At 44.6% G+C, this 15,008-nt stretch overlaps 1 protein-coding gene across 3 annotated transcripts in view; it reads right to left on the reverse strand.

Moving 5' to 3' along the window:
• The window catches only part of ninl (ninein-like), a 43,717-nt gene that overhangs the window by 5,119 nt on the left and 23,590 nt on the right, over positions 1 to 15,008 (reverse strand). For 2 of the 3 annotated variants that reach the window (XM_041866883.2, XM_041866882.2), the window contains exons 9-21: positions 14,512 to 14,648; positions 13,913 to 14,053; positions 13,588 to 13,762; positions 12,964 to 13,074; positions 12,341 to 12,430; positions 11,764 to 11,908; positions 11,339 to 11,407; positions 11,119 to 11,243; positions 6,393 to 6,760; positions 1,440 to 2,876; positions 800 to 904; positions 582 to 651; positions 133 to 387 (exon numbers count right to left, since the gene is read on the reverse strand). In XM_041866883.2, coding sequence (XP_041722817.2) covers positions 133 to 387; positions 582 to 651; positions 800 to 904; positions 1,440 to 2,876; positions 6,393 to 6,760; positions 11,119 to 11,243; positions 11,339 to 11,407; positions 11,764 to 11,908; positions 12,341 to 12,430; positions 12,964 to 13,074; positions 13,588 to 13,762; positions 13,913 to 14,053; positions 14,512 to 14,648 — 3,228 coding nt within the window. The remainder of the gene's footprint in view (positions 1 to 132; positions 388 to 581; positions 652 to 799; positions 905 to 1,439; positions 2,877 to 6,392; positions 6,761 to 11,118; positions 11,244 to 11,338; positions 11,408 to 11,763; positions 11,909 to 12,340; positions 12,431 to 12,963; positions 13,075 to 13,587; positions 13,763 to 13,912; positions 14,054 to 14,511; positions 14,649 to 15,008) is intronic. The other variant, XM_041866884.2, reaches the window with a different exon arrangement.

The following is a 15,008-nucleotide window of genomic DNA, read 5'->3' on the forward strand; positions in this document are numbered from 1 at the left end:
ATAAATGAGACCCATTCATTAAAAATGCTGACCAAGAAAATTCTCACACACTTCAATTTCCCATAGACCAAACGTAGTATCTAGACACTGGAGAACTCTACCGCAACTGTCCCAAAAGTCCCCCATATATACCTTTTCCTTGATGGTGTTGAGTTCTCTCTCAAGCAGCTCCTTGTCTTGCTGCCAGGCTGCCTGCATGTGGAGTCTCTCCCTCTCCTGCTCGGTGGAGGTCTCCTGGAGCTGCCTGGCTGCGGTCGCCAGTCTCTCCGTCAGCATCTGGACCGCCCCCTGGTCAGCACGGAGACGGGAGCTCAGCTCAGCGTTCTCGCCGCTCAGTTGCAGGTTGCGGGTGCTCAGGTCCATCACCTCTTCCTGGTACTTGGCGTTCTGAGAGGGAAGGGGTTCGAGGAAGGGTTTATCAGACTGGGATTGCTCATCACTATGCAGTGGCCTCGGGTGATTGAGAGAATGATCATGTGTCCAATTATCAAAATGTAGGCTATAAAAATCTATCAGGCTAAAAGGGTCAGTTGAACTATGTAGGGTGATTATAGTCAAATGGAAAATGATTGAAAACAAACCTCTTTGTGAAGTCTCTCCTGCTCCTCCCTGTTCTTCTCATGTTCCTGCTCCACTTCGTCCAGTTTCTTTCTGGTGAAATCAAAGATGGAAAGGAATGATTAATAGCTGTGAAGACAGAATACAGCTTAAATAACAACCCTTCTGTAATAGACATTTGTAAACCATCTCTGAATTGAGCATTCTCTCACAGCAACACATTACTGATGGATCGACTTACTTCTTCTGTATGATCTCTTCCTCCATTCTCTGGACATCCTGCTGTAACATGGCCAGTCTGTCCTTCAGAGCACTGTTCTCACAGTTGACCTCATCTAACTGAGACCTAGAGTTGAAATAGTTTAGATAGGCATTTTAATCTGGCAGATATTTAAACAGAATATTTATCTGGGGATTGATTTCATGGAGGCATTTATAATTTGAAGCAAACATTTGAGTTCCAGATGAAACTCTGGGTGAAATCAATGCACTTATGTGGCGAAGTAAAATGGACAAACATTCAATGATACAAATGCTGTTATTCAGAAAAATGAAATCTAATATCATGCACCTAAGTGAAAATCATTCTGTTAGAGACAGAAAATTGTTAATGCATTCCAGACAATTCAAATTTCTAAAGTTTGATGTTGGCGCACAGCCTGCTAAGGTGTAGAGAAGGTTAAAGACTTAGAGAAGGTTTCTGAGGAGAAAAGGTGAGGATCTCTTTCAGATGAGAGCAGATCAGTTGCTATTAGTCATTAAAATCTCAGCCACCATGTTTGGGGCAGAAACACATCGGAATCAAGGCAGGTGAAGGTTAGTCGTTTGAAGGTTGGTTTGGTTTGATTTGATTTCCAGCGACAGGCCTGCACGTCACAAACCTGTGTGGACTGGTAGGGTCCATCACCATCTCCAGAGCCATGACCAGCTTCTCCATCTCCACCAGCTGCTCCTTCATCCTGCTCTTCTCCCACTCAAAGGCCTCCTCCAACCTGTGGACCTCTGCCTGAGAGCACAGCAGGGCCTGCTGCAGCTGGACGGTGGTGCTGCTGCCAGCCTTTCCTCTGAGGGAGCACAGCTCTCTCTCCTTGGTCTCCAGCTGGGTGTTCAGCAGCTCCTCTTCCCTGTAGTGCTTATTGGACAAGGCTTCTGCCATCTCTAACAGACCTGCAGTCTGCTTCATATCTGACTCAAGGTTGTCTACCTCTGTGGATTTGGCCTCTAGCTGGATCCTGAGATCAGAAACCAGGTTGGATGTTTCGCCCAGTTGGGCTTTCAGCTTGTGGATGTGGTCTCGGAGTTTGGATGATTCAGTTTCCATTTCTACAATCTGGTTGGAGAGTTGGTCTGCCAGGCGGATGTAGTGGGTGTTCTCCTGGCCCAGACAGCCCATCTCTTCCCTCTCCAGGTCCAGGGTGGATTGGATCTCCATGACTTGGGTTCGTTCCAGCCTCAAGGCTTCCTGTAGACTCTTCTCTGCCCTCTTCCAATGGTTTAACTCCTCAGTGACACAGTCAAGATCTGATTGTAAACGGTCAACAGTTGTTCTGTGTTTTCTCAGCTCCTCCATTAGCTTCGCGCTGTCCGTCTTCTGGGAGTCCAGCTCAGCAGTCTGCCTTGAGCGTCGTTCAACTTCGTTTCTCAGAGCCTCCTGTGCCCTCTCCAACTCCCCCCTCAGGGTATCCGTCACTTCCTCTTTGGCCCTCAGCTGAGCTTGCTGTTGTACGAAGGCGCTGGACAAACTGCTACAGTTCTCCGCTACCATTTCCTTGTCCTGAAGAAGTGTCATAGATTCAGACCGTAGACTATGCAGCTCCTCTCTTAGCTGAGACAACTCACTAAGGATCTCTCGCTCTCTATTCCTCACCAACCCCAGTTCCTCCTCCACAGCATAATGTTCAGAGGTCAGACGCTCGGTCAAAGTCTCAACAGACTCCAGACACACAGTGCGTTCCTCCAGCTGGGCACAAACCACTTCCAGTTTGGCCTCTAGTTGACTGCACTGTGTTTGATACTGCTCTAGTTTCTTCTCCCTATCCGAGGCCAGATCTGCCTGCTCCTGCAGACTGGCTATGTGCTCCTTCAGCTGCCGGACTTCCTCCTGGTGCCCTTCCTCCAGCATCTTCCTCTCCACAGCGGCCCGGCTGCAGATCCTGGCCTGCTCCTCACCCGCCCTCTCTGTACTGTGGAGCCTCTCCCTGTGCCTCTCCTGCTCCAGTTCCAGCCGCAGGCGCTCACAGTGTAACTGGTGCATGAAGCTGCGCTGGGCCTCGCCTTGCTGAGTCTTCATCTGAGACACCTGCTGCTCTGCCTCTTCCCTGATTACATAGCACACACTGTTCACTAAGGCACACAGACACAGATACATACACACACACATACACTACCGGTCAAAAGTTTTAGAACACCCCCATTTTTCCAGTTTTTATTGAAATTTAAGCAGTTCAAGTCCAGTGAATAACCTGAAATGGTACAAAGGTAAGCGGTAAACTGTCAGAGGTCAAAAATAAAAAGTTTAGGTTACCAAAAACTGAAAGATAATGTACATTTCAGAGTTATAAAAAAAATCATTTTTCAGGGAACAAGTAATGGGTTAACAACCTGCAGCTGTTCTGCAGCAATGGAAGTTAATTAAACCTTGAAAGTTGATGCAAACAATTTCTACAGGTGTTCCAACTTTTGTTGATTACTTATAAACCCTCTGTCTGTATAAAAGCAGTGTTGGAACACACTGTGTTACTACACCCTCTTAAGCATTATTTGGACAGTATTGTACTGCAGGAAGTAGTATATTGCTATCATAATGTCGAGAAAAATGCAATTAACAAAGACAGACAGACCATTATAACCCTTAAAAGTGTAGGTCTTTCCTTTAGAGAAATTGCAAAGAAAGCCAAGGTGTCAGTGAGTGTAGTTTCCTACACCTTCAAAAGGCACATGGAAACTGACAGGAAGACGTCTGGCAGACCCAAAGCCACAACAGAATCAGAAGACAAGTTTCTGAGAGTCAACAGCTTGCATTGATAGGCGACTCACAGGACAACAGCTTCAAGCACAGCTTAACACTGGTCGAAGTAAGCAAGTCTCAATTTCAACTGTGAAGAGAAGACTTCGAGCTGCAGGTTTGACAGAATACATTAAGAAACAGTGAATTTCAATATAAACTGGAAAAATGTAAGTGTTCTAAAACCAGTAGTGTATATACAGTTGAAGTCGGAAGTTTACATACACCTTAGCCAAATACATCTAAACTCAGTTTTACACAATTCCTGACATTTAATCCTAGTAAAAATTACCTGTCTTAGGTCAGTTAGGATCACCACTTTATTTTAAGAATGTGAAATGTCAGAATAATAGTAGAGAGAATGATTTATTTCAGCTTTTATTTCTTTCATCATATTCCCAGTGGGTCAGAAGTTTACATACACTCAATTAGTATTTGGTAGCATTGCCTTTAAATTGTTTAACTTGGGTCAAACGTTTCGGGTAGCCTTCCACAAGCTTCCCACAATAAGTTGGGGGAATTTTGGCCCATTCCTCCTGACAGAGCTGGTGTAACTGAGTCAGATTTGTAGGCCTCCTTGCTCGCACACGCTTTTTCAGTTCTGCCCACACATTTTCTATAGGATTGAGGTCAGGGCTTTGTGATGGCCACTCCAATACCTTGACTTTGTTGTCTTTAAGCCATTTGCCACAACTTTGGAAGTATGCTTGGGGTCATTGTCCATTTGGAAGACCCATTTGCGACCAAGCTTTAACTTCCTGACTGATGTCTTGAGATGTTGCTTCAATATATCCACATAATTTTCCTTCCTCATGATGCCATCTATTTTGTGAATTGCACCAGTCCCTCCTGCAGCAAAGCACCCCCACATCATGATTCTGCCACCCCCGTACTTCGCGGTTGGGATGGTGTTCTTCGGCTTGAAAGCGTCCCCCTTTTTCCTCCAAATATAACGATGGACATTATGGCCAAACAGTTCTATTTTTGTTTCATCAGACCAGAGGACATTTCTCCAAAAAGTACGATCTTTGTCCCCATGTGCAGTTGCAAACTGTAGTCTGGCTTTTTTATGGCGGTTTTGGAGCAGTGGCTTCTTCCTTGGTGAGCGGCCTTTCAGGTTATGTCGATATAGGACTCGTTGTACTGTGGATATAGATACTTTTGTACCGGTTTCCTCCAGCATCTTCACAAGGTCCTTTGCTGTTGTTCTGGGATTGATTTGCACTTTCTGCATCAAAGTACGTTCATCTCTAGGAGACAGAACGTGTCTCCTTCCTGAGCGGTATGACGGCTGCGTGGTCCCATGGTGTTTATACTTGCATACTATTGTTTGTACAGATGAACGTGGTACCTTCAGGCGTTTGGAAATTGCTCCCAAGGATGAACCAGACTTGTGGAGGTCTACCATTTTTTTCTGAGGTCTTGGCTGATTTCTTTTGATTTTCCCATGATGTCAAGCAATGAGGCACCGAGTTTGAATGTAGGCCTTGAAATACATCCACAGGTACACCTCCAGTTGACTCAAATGATGTCAATTAGCCTATCAGAAGCTTCTAAAGCCATGACATAATTTTCTGGAATTTTCCAAGCTGTTTAAAGGCACAGTCAACTTAGTGTATGTAAACTTCTGACCCACTGGAATTGTGATACAGTGAATTATAAGTGAAATAATCTGTCTGTAAACAATTGTTGGAAAAATTACTTGTGTCATGAACAAAGTATATGTCCTCTGTAGCTCAATGTGGTCCTCTGTAGCTCAATTGGTAGAGCATGGCGCTTGTAACGCCAGGGTAGTGGGTTCGATCCCCGGGACCACCCATACGTAAAAATGTATGCACACGACTGTAAATCGCTTTGGATAAAAGCGTCTGCTAAATGACATATTATTATTATTATTATTATGTCCTAACCGACTTGCCAAAACTATAGTTTGTTAACAAGAAATGTGTGGAGTGGTTGAAAAACTAGTTTTAATGACTCCAACCTAGGTGTATGTAAACTTCCGACTTCAACTGTATATATACACATACATACACTGAGTGGACAAAACATTAAGAACACCTTGAGTTGCACCCCTTTTTGTCTTCAGAACAGCCTCAATTCGTCAGGGCATGGACGCTACAAGGTGTCAAAACCATTCCACAGGGATGCTGGCCCATGTTGACTCCAATGCATCCCACAGTTGTGTCACGTTGACTGGATGTTCTTTGGGTGGTGGACCATTTTTGATACACACGGGAAACTGTTGAGCGTGAAAAACGTAGCAGCGTTGCTGTTCTTGACACAAACCAGTGCGCCTGGCACCTACTACCATACCCTGTTCAATTGCACTTAAATGTTTTATCTTGCCGATTCAGCCTCTGAATGGCACAAATACACAATCCATGTCTCAATTGTCTCAAGGCTTAAAAATCCTTCTTTAACCTGTCTCCTCCCCTTCATCTACACTGATTGAAGGGGATTTAACAAGTGACATCAACAAGGGATCATAGCTGTCACCTGGATTCACCTGGTCATTCTACAGTATGTCATGGAAAGAGCAGGTAATGTTCATAATGTTTTGTACACTCAGTGCATATATATACACACACACACACACACACACACAGCGTACACAAGTCCCAGCTCTCACACCATTGTTGTGTAAGTCCAGTGTATGTGTTATGGAGTTAAAAGGGACTCATGCAAAAGTTACGGTTGGCACCAAAAATTACAAATTTAATTGAATGCGAAACCGGGAGTCAACCTACACAACAATGTGAACTTGAAATGAATTGGTTTGAATTTCAGAAGACAGGCCTGGCAAGGAGGATAGTCTGGCCACACCCACCTTACGAGCAGCACTTCCTGGTCCATCTTGAGCTTCAGCTCAGCCTCTAGCTGGTCTTTCTCGGAGGTCAGCCTCTGGACCAGGTTACTGATCTCCCGGGCATAGTTCTGCTCTAGCTCAGCCTGTTCGCGCTGGGCCCTTCTCTCCTGGTCAGCGCCCCAGCCTGACCCTCCCAGGCACCTGGAGCTGCTCTGTAGCTCGGTCTGCAGCTTCTCCACTGTCTCTCTTAGCCTCATAACCTGCACCACAGCCTGGGCCTTCTCCTCCTCCAGCTCACTGATCTCCACCTTGAAGCCCTGAGAGATGTCCTTCCTCTCCACCTCCATGTTCCGTCGCATCAGCTCCAGGCTGCGCTCGTAGAAGTTCACCTGTGGGGCGAGGATGAGGGGGGTCAGGGATATTCCAGAATTTGAAAAATGGGCCTCCCATGTACTGAAGTTAGTTCCGTTTTTCATATAGTTTCATTCAAATTACCAATAATTTTGGACCTTTCAATTTCACATAAAGAATAGGAGACGGTAATTAAAACAATACAAAAACGTGTGAGCTAGGGTTTAATGGCAGGAACCGGGTTACTGGGAATTCCCTCCCAAACCCACGACCCTTTCCCGGGATAAATAATAGCGAGAAACCCGTAAATTAGAATAAATTATTTATATGAACAACGTGACATAAAATTGAACTGTTAAATTATATGCAATGTCTAAATCTGTCTTCATATGGCCTGCTCTGCTATCTGCATGATCAATAATCAATGCTCAGGGTGTGTTGTTGTAGCCTACCGTATTCACTTACACAAAGTCGCTATTGGTAGGCCTACCTGCATTTATTACACTGAACAAAAATATAAACGCAACATGTAAAGGGTTGGTCCCATGTTTCATGAGCTGAAATAAAAGATCCCAGAATTTTCCATACGCACAAAAAGCTTATTTCTCTCAAATTTGGTTACAACCCTGTTAGTGAGCATTTCTACTTTGCCAAGATAATCCATCCACCTGACAGGTGTGGCATATCAAGAAGATGATTGAACAGCATGATCATTACACAGGTGCACCTTGTGCTTGGGACAATAAATAGGCCACTAAAATGTGCAGTTTTGTCACACAACACAATGCCACAGATGTCTCAAGTTTTAAGGGAGCGTGCAATTGGCATGCTGACTGCAGGAATGTCCACCAGAGCTGTTGCCAGATAATTGAATGTTTATTTCTCTACCATAAGCCCCCTCCAACGTCGTTTTAGAGAATTTGGCAGTACGTCCAACCGACCTCAACCACAGACCACGTGTAACCACGCCAGGCCATGACCTCCACATCCGGCTTCTTCACCTGCGGGATCGTCTGAAACCAGCCACCCAGACAGCTGATGAAACTGTGGGTTTGCACAACCGAATAATTTCTGCACAAACTGTCAGAAAGCTAATCTGCGTGCTCATCGTCCTCACCAGGGTCTTGACCTGACTGCAGTTCGGCATCGTAACTGACTTCAGTGGGCATATGCTCAACTTCGACGGCCACTGGCATGCCGGAGAAGTGTGCTCTTCATGGATGAATCCCGGTTTCAAATGTACCGGGCAGATGGCAGACTGTGCGTCGTGTGGGCGAGCAGTTTGCTGATGTGAACGTTGTGAACAGAGTGCCCCATGGTGGCGGTGGGGTTATGGTATGGGCAGGAATAAGCTCGGACAATGAACACAATTGCATTTTATCGACTGCAATTTGAATGCACAGAGATACCATGACAAGATACTGAGGCCCATTGTCATACCATTCATCACCACCATCGCATCATGTTTCAGCATGATAATGCATGGCTCCATGTCGCAAAGATCTGTACACAATTCCTGGAAGCTGAAAATCTCCCAGTTCTTCCATAGCCTGCATACTCACCAGACATGTCACCCATTGAGCATGTTTGGGATGCTCTGGATCGATGTGTACGACAGCGTGTTCCAGTTTCCACCAATATCCAGCAACTTCGCACAGCCACTGAAGAGGAGTGGGACAACATTCCACCGGCCACAGTTAACAGCCTGATCAACTCTATGTGAAGGAGATGTGTCGCGCTGCATGAGGAAAATGGTGGTCACACCAGATACTGACTGGTTTTCTGATCCACGCCCTTACCTTTTTTTTGTATGTATCTGTGACCAACAGATGCATATCTGTATTCCCAGTCATGTGAAATCCATAGATTAGGGCCTAATGAATTTATTTCAATTGACTGATTTCCTTATATGAACTGTAAATCAGTAAAATGGTTAATTGTTGCATTTTTATTTTTGTTCAGCATGATTAAAAAAGTCTGTGTGGCAAAGATAAAAAAAAAATTGCCAACGAAGCCGAATGCCAAACCAACCTGCTGAAAATCCTGTCTAAGCAATTCAGTCTGTTTGAAGCAACAAACAGGTCAAAATACCTGCCGCACCTGTTTGAGGTGCTCGCCACGATCCAGGCTACCTCCGTGGAGGCCAAGAGAGCCTTCTCAGTCTGTGGCCAATTTGTGGCGAAGATCAGAAACCGCCTGTCTGGGAAGAATTTATGCACTGTGCTTTTTGAGAGACCACTTCATCAGATAAAATGTAAGTTAAACAGGTACGGCCTAAAGCCTATGCAAATTATTTTGTTTGTTTGTTAGCTAGCTACAGGTTAAGCCTACCAGGTTATTTTCCGCAGCCTATAGCCTACATTTGTGTGTAGAATTATTCTACATTTGTTTGGCTGGGTCTTGACAATTAGTCAGCTACAATTACAGTTAGTCCTTCCTATAATTATAGTTATTCTGTTTCTAAACAAGTCTGTTTTTCATGTTGAAAAATGATGCGAGAACCGGGTGTCTTTTAATGAACTCGAATTGAACAAGCAAGTTTTATGAAAATCTTTGTTTTTCTGTCCTGAATAAAAGTAATAATGGAAAATAAGAAATCAAATAATTTATTTGTCACATACACGTGTTTAGCAGATGTTATTGCGGGTGTAGCGAAATGCTTGTGCTTCTAGCTCCGACAGTGCAGTAATATCTAACAATTTCACAACATATACCCAATACACACAAATCTAGTAAGGAATGGAATTTAAGAATATATACATATGGACAAGCAATGACAGAGCGGCATGGACTAAGATACAGTAGAATATTATAGAATAGAATACAGTATATACATATGAGATGAGTAGTGCAAGATATATATGTAAACATTATTAAAGTGACAAGTGTTCCATTTCTTAAAGTGGCCAGTGATTTCAATAGGCAGCAGCAGCTGCCTCTAATGGGCTAGTGATGGCTATTTAACAGTCTGATGGCCTTGAGATGGAAGCTGTTTTTCATTCTCTCGGTCCCAGCTTTGATACACCTGTACTGACCTCGCCTTCTGGATGATAGCAGGGTGAACAGGCAGTGGCTCGGGTGGTTGATGTCTTTGATGATCTTTTTGGCCTTCCTGTAACATCGGGTGCTGTAGGTATCTTGGAGGGCGGGTAGTTTGCCCCCGGTTATGCGTTCGGCAGACAGCACCACCCTCTGGAGAGCCCTGCGGTTGCGGGCGGTGCAGTTGCCGTACCAGGCGGTGATACAGCCCAACAGGATGCTCTCAATTGTGCATCTGTAAAAGTTTGTGAGGGTTTTAGGTGCCAAGCCAAATTTCTTCAGCCTCCTGAGGTTGAAGAGGCTATGTTGCGCCTTCTTCACCACACTGTCTGCGTGGGTGGACCATTTCAGTTTGTCAGTGATGTGTACGCCGAGGAACTTGAAGCTTTCCACCTTCTCCACTGTGGCCCGTCGATGTGGATAGGGGGGTGCACCCTCTGCTGTTTCCTGAAATCCACGATCATCTCCTTTGTTTTTGTTGACGTTGAGTGAGAGGTTATTTTCCTGGCACCACACACCCAGAGCCCTCACCTGTGTTGGGGATCAGCGAAGTGGAGATGTTGTTTCCTACCTTCACCACCTGGGGGGCGGCCCGTCAGGAAGTCCAGGACCCAGTTCCACAGGGCGTGGTTCAGACCCAGGGCCTCGAGCTTAATGATGAGCTTGGAGGGTACTATGGTGTTGAATGCTGAGCTAGTCAATGAACAGCATTCTTACATAGGTATTACTCTTGTCCAGATTGGATAGGGCAGTGTGCAGTGTGATGGCGATTGCATCGTCTGTGGATGTATTGGGGCGGTAAGCAAATTGAAGTGGGTCTAGGGTGGGTGGGTCTTTGGTTAGTTAATTCTATTATAGCCTATAGTCCACGTTTGTGTAGCCAGAAGGCTCACATTTCATTTATTTTATGCTGTGACTAAATAAACATTTAAAAAGAAAACCATGAGAGATTATCATTTACTTTATTGCTAGATATAGGCGTACCATATATTTTTATGCTAACGAATGATAATGAATGCAATAATTAAATGTTAACTTTTATGTAAAATATAGCCTACCTTAGAATGGCCATGATTCATGGCGAGTTTAGATTCATGGGCAATTGATCAACCGCAGCGCTATCCATCGTGCTGAATCTTCGCTACAGCTTATCTGTTTGATAAGCGGAGAATCAGATATGTTCCCTCTGACAAAATCACCATAATAAGCGAAGTGCTTTTAAATAGCACTTCCGGTTTGAACAGGAATACCAGGAAGCCAGTAATTTCTTGCATTTTTCTCAGGAAGGAAAATTGGTAGATTCTCGGGAAAATATTAAACCCTAGTGTGAGCGTACGTATCAGATTGCTTCCTCTACCTTGGTCTCCAACTCAATCTTCAGGTCCTGCACCTCCTGGCTGTGCCTCTCCTTAAGCTGTCCCATGGCCATCTCCGTCTCAATGCTCACAACAGGGCCTGGCAGACTCTCCAGAGAACCCAGGCCTGAGGGAACAGAAACAAAAACACCAAGGTGTGTGAGTCATACCCAACAGGTTTTTACAGAGAGGGAAAAAATGATTGATGTTTCCAATTCTTACCATTCTTATCGGCCACTTGTCGCTTTTTCCTAGCCATGGGAGATATGCCTCTTTTCATCTCAGGCTCATCTGAAGCACAATGGACAAGATTACTGTAGAGAGTAGGTCAGTGACTAATGTGAAACTGTCAGTGTCTGGAGTGGGACTGAGTGGAGAAATTAGAGGGTGTGTGTGAAAGAGGGCGTGTATGTGCATACATGGGTGGGGGAGAGAGATAGGAGGGGCCCTTCAGTCCTCCAAGGACAAGGCCCATATACAGTATATATTTTCAGGCAACACTTTAGTATACAGCATATACTGTAGGTCTAAATAAATACATTTAAAACTGAAAACAAATCACTATGTTCTAATCAGGGCACGGATATAAATTATAGGGACAAATCAGTGAACACAGTATATGGCTTAGGGCTATGAGTGGGATTTACCAGAGTCAGACTTAGAGGTCAGTGATCGTCGGCTGGACCAAGCGTGTGTGGACGTGTCTCTTGCCCGTCTGGGTCGCCTCCCCATCCCCTGACTCTTTAACATCTCCACCTCAGAGTTCAACTCGTCATTCCGGTCCCGCAGCTCCTGTGAGACACAGACGTGTCATTTAACATGCAATACTTCTGACAAACATACATAACAAACACAGCAAAACACAGCAGAACTACTATAAAGATAGATCAGTACCAGTCACAATGTCCTCACTAACTGCCACGCACATGCTAATCAAACCACACAGCAACACTTATTCTTATTCTAGTTTCCCAAAATGGGAGGCGTTTGGATAAATCAAGAGGCTTGTCATTCATACACTCAAAACAGGTCTCTGCTCTGTCCAGGCAAGTAAACAAAAAGTCCTTAAAAATAGTTTACCATAAATCATGAATGTTATGTATGCAGTGTATAACTAATTACTTCACTATGCTTTGGAAAATTGTGAAAGGTAAACCAGGTCAAGCCCCCTTGGGGGTTCCAACCAAGGCATGATTCTGTAAACACACATGCACACACTCTTACCCGGCACTGCAGCTTGTACTCCTTGATGATCTCAGAGAAGCGCTCCTCCTGGTTCAGCAGTCCTGTGTTGTTCGGATCCAGGCTCCCAAACTGTCAGCCAACCAAAACGGAAACCCTCATCAATCATTAATTTCTGGCAAAACCGCACTGCTCACTCCCTGAGGGATGAGTTACCACAGCAGGACATCATCACGCTAGGGTGACCACATGTCCCGCATTTTGGCCCTTTGTCCTGCATTTTATCAACAAATTAAAACACCACTAATTTAGAAAAATAGGTTGATTTGTTCCATATTTCAATCAGACTTTCTATTAATTTGATGAGAATTGACATTCCAACCTCTCTTTTGAAGCATTTTAATAGCTGTATTAGACTGAAAGGTAATTTCGTAAAACTCTCCATGCTCATTAGTTGCTCATTTAACATATTTTCTGCTACTTCACTCAATCCCATTTTAAAAGTTTCCCTTCCTAACTGTTTACATTCCCTGAGGGGTGCTGCCCCAAAAAAACATTAATGTGTAGGCTACACTGTCCCGCAAAATCATCCTGTTGTCCTGCATTTGGGTATTTTAAATGTGGTCACCCTACATCACGCCCATTCTCACATAGTTCCCTCTCACCTTGTCTAGTAGGAGCTGGTCCAGGTCTCTCTGCAGCTTGGAGATGGTGTTCTCTGCCTCTGACAGCTTCCCCTTCAGAACACTGCCCTCCTCCTCCAAACGTCCGTTCTCCTGTTAGCCCAGAGGGAGGGTTATTGAGAGTGATACGATACCGCTTTAAGATATCCACAGCAACACGGTATAATCACTCCATAACAGAGAACAATAGGAGTACTAACGACGGGGGATAGTTAAGAAGCTAAGCCGCAGTCTGCCATTGGTTGGTTGTCCGTGGGCGAGTGGGTCTAGTAGGAGTCTGAATAGAGCATGTCTGTGTCTGGAGGTGGATGTTGCAAGCAGGAAGGCAAAAACCAAAATCACATGAACTAATCTAATCCTCTCATTTGAGTTCTCTAGAGAGGAGACTGGGAGGGAGATGAAAACGAATTCCTTGCAGAACATTAACCAGTTTATACTCATACAAAATACATGCATTCAAAAGCATGAGGAGCCTCTTATGCAATGAATTCAAATAGAGGCTAAGCTCAAGGAATCTTGTAGGCAGGGTGGTCAAGCAATCGCCTGCATTCCTAGCACTCTTATCATTGTAAAAACCTCATGGTGTGTATCTATAGCGATAGTCACCTGGGTGGCATTACAGATTTCCTCCTGCAGACTGGCATCCTGTGCATGTAGGACCTCCACTTCCTCTTTGAGCTTGGCCCGCTCAAACTCCACCTGCTGCAGCAGGACCTCGCTCTCTTGCTCCGATTCACTGCGCAGGGCCATTAGCCTATCCCGGAACTCCTGCTCCAGACCCCTGACAATCAGAGGGAAGTTTAACTAAATGGTCCATCCTCCACGCATGACAATACACAACCAGTCAAGCAAGATTTTCCAACCATCAGATCAGTCTGTAATCTGTAACATACAGAATGATATGGAGGTGATAAGGAAGAGAAGGTCTTACTTGATTTTGGTTTCATTCAGTGACTCAATGGTGGCGTGCCTGTCATCCACCTCTCTGACCAGCTGGAGGTTCCTCCTGTCGGCCCACTCCAGGTCGGCCTTGACCTTGTCCCTTTCCTGACACGCCTGGTCTGCTAGGACCCTGAGGGACAGACAGTGGACAGACATCTGAGCATGGACCTAAGCACAACACTCACCAGAATGACCTGATCATGGAGCACTAACTTTAACAGCAGATATTCTATGTACATTATGCACAAAGAATCAAAAAACGCTGAAAGAATGCAGTATTGTGGTTCCAAAGTTGGTCAGTAAACTGACAAGGCAATGATCGTTACAATCAATAATATAAAAGCATCAAAATCTCTCACCTCTAGGTGGAGACACAGTAAAAATCTATCAACCAAAAATCCATTATGCAATGCTTGACCATGAAATCAATCAAGAGTTGATGTAAATGAATTGGTCTCAGTTTACAGTCATTGGCGCATACAGGAAATGAATCCAGAGGATACACTAAAGTCTCTTTGACCATAACCTCTATAGAGTCCAACGGAAGCATGCAATACCAAAGTATACATTATCAAACCAAAGACTCACTGGAGGAACTGGATCTCGTTCTTGTAAGAGATGAGAGCGGCCTGGTGGATGCCGTTGCCGCTGACCAGCAGCTCATTGTCCAGGGCCAGGGTGAGCTCCGCCAGACTGACCCGCTCCTCCAGGGGGAAGTCCAGAGTCTGGAGGGGACAGTACGAGTGTGAAAGAGCATTATAACACCCATCATTCATCTTGCATAGTGACATTAACGCCCTTATTTGCTGAATACTTTGGAAGTATTAGAATTAGGCCAAGACCGTATCTAAAGAAAAAAGCAATGGTGAACTTGATCAATTGTTTTTGGAGGTGTTGGCAGAATGTTTTCTTTTGCAGTGACATTTGCTATAGCCCATCTGACAGTTTCTGAAAGACAAAAACTATTACGAATTGTTGTGGACCTGTAAACAGATTGTTTGAATTCAATAATGTTTTGCATTTACGTTTTCCCAAACCTAAATATGCTGCACTGCCCACGAATTCTGAAACAATGTCTACTCAGA

The sequence above is a fragment of the Coregonus clupeaformis genome, chromosome 37, assembly GCF_020615455.1.
Source record: "Coregonus clupeaformis isolate EN_2021a chromosome 37, ASM2061545v1, whole genome shotgun sequence".
NCBI classification, from domain to species: Eukaryota; Metazoa; Chordata; class Actinopteri; order Salmoniformes; family Salmonidae; genus Coregonus; species Coregonus clupeaformis.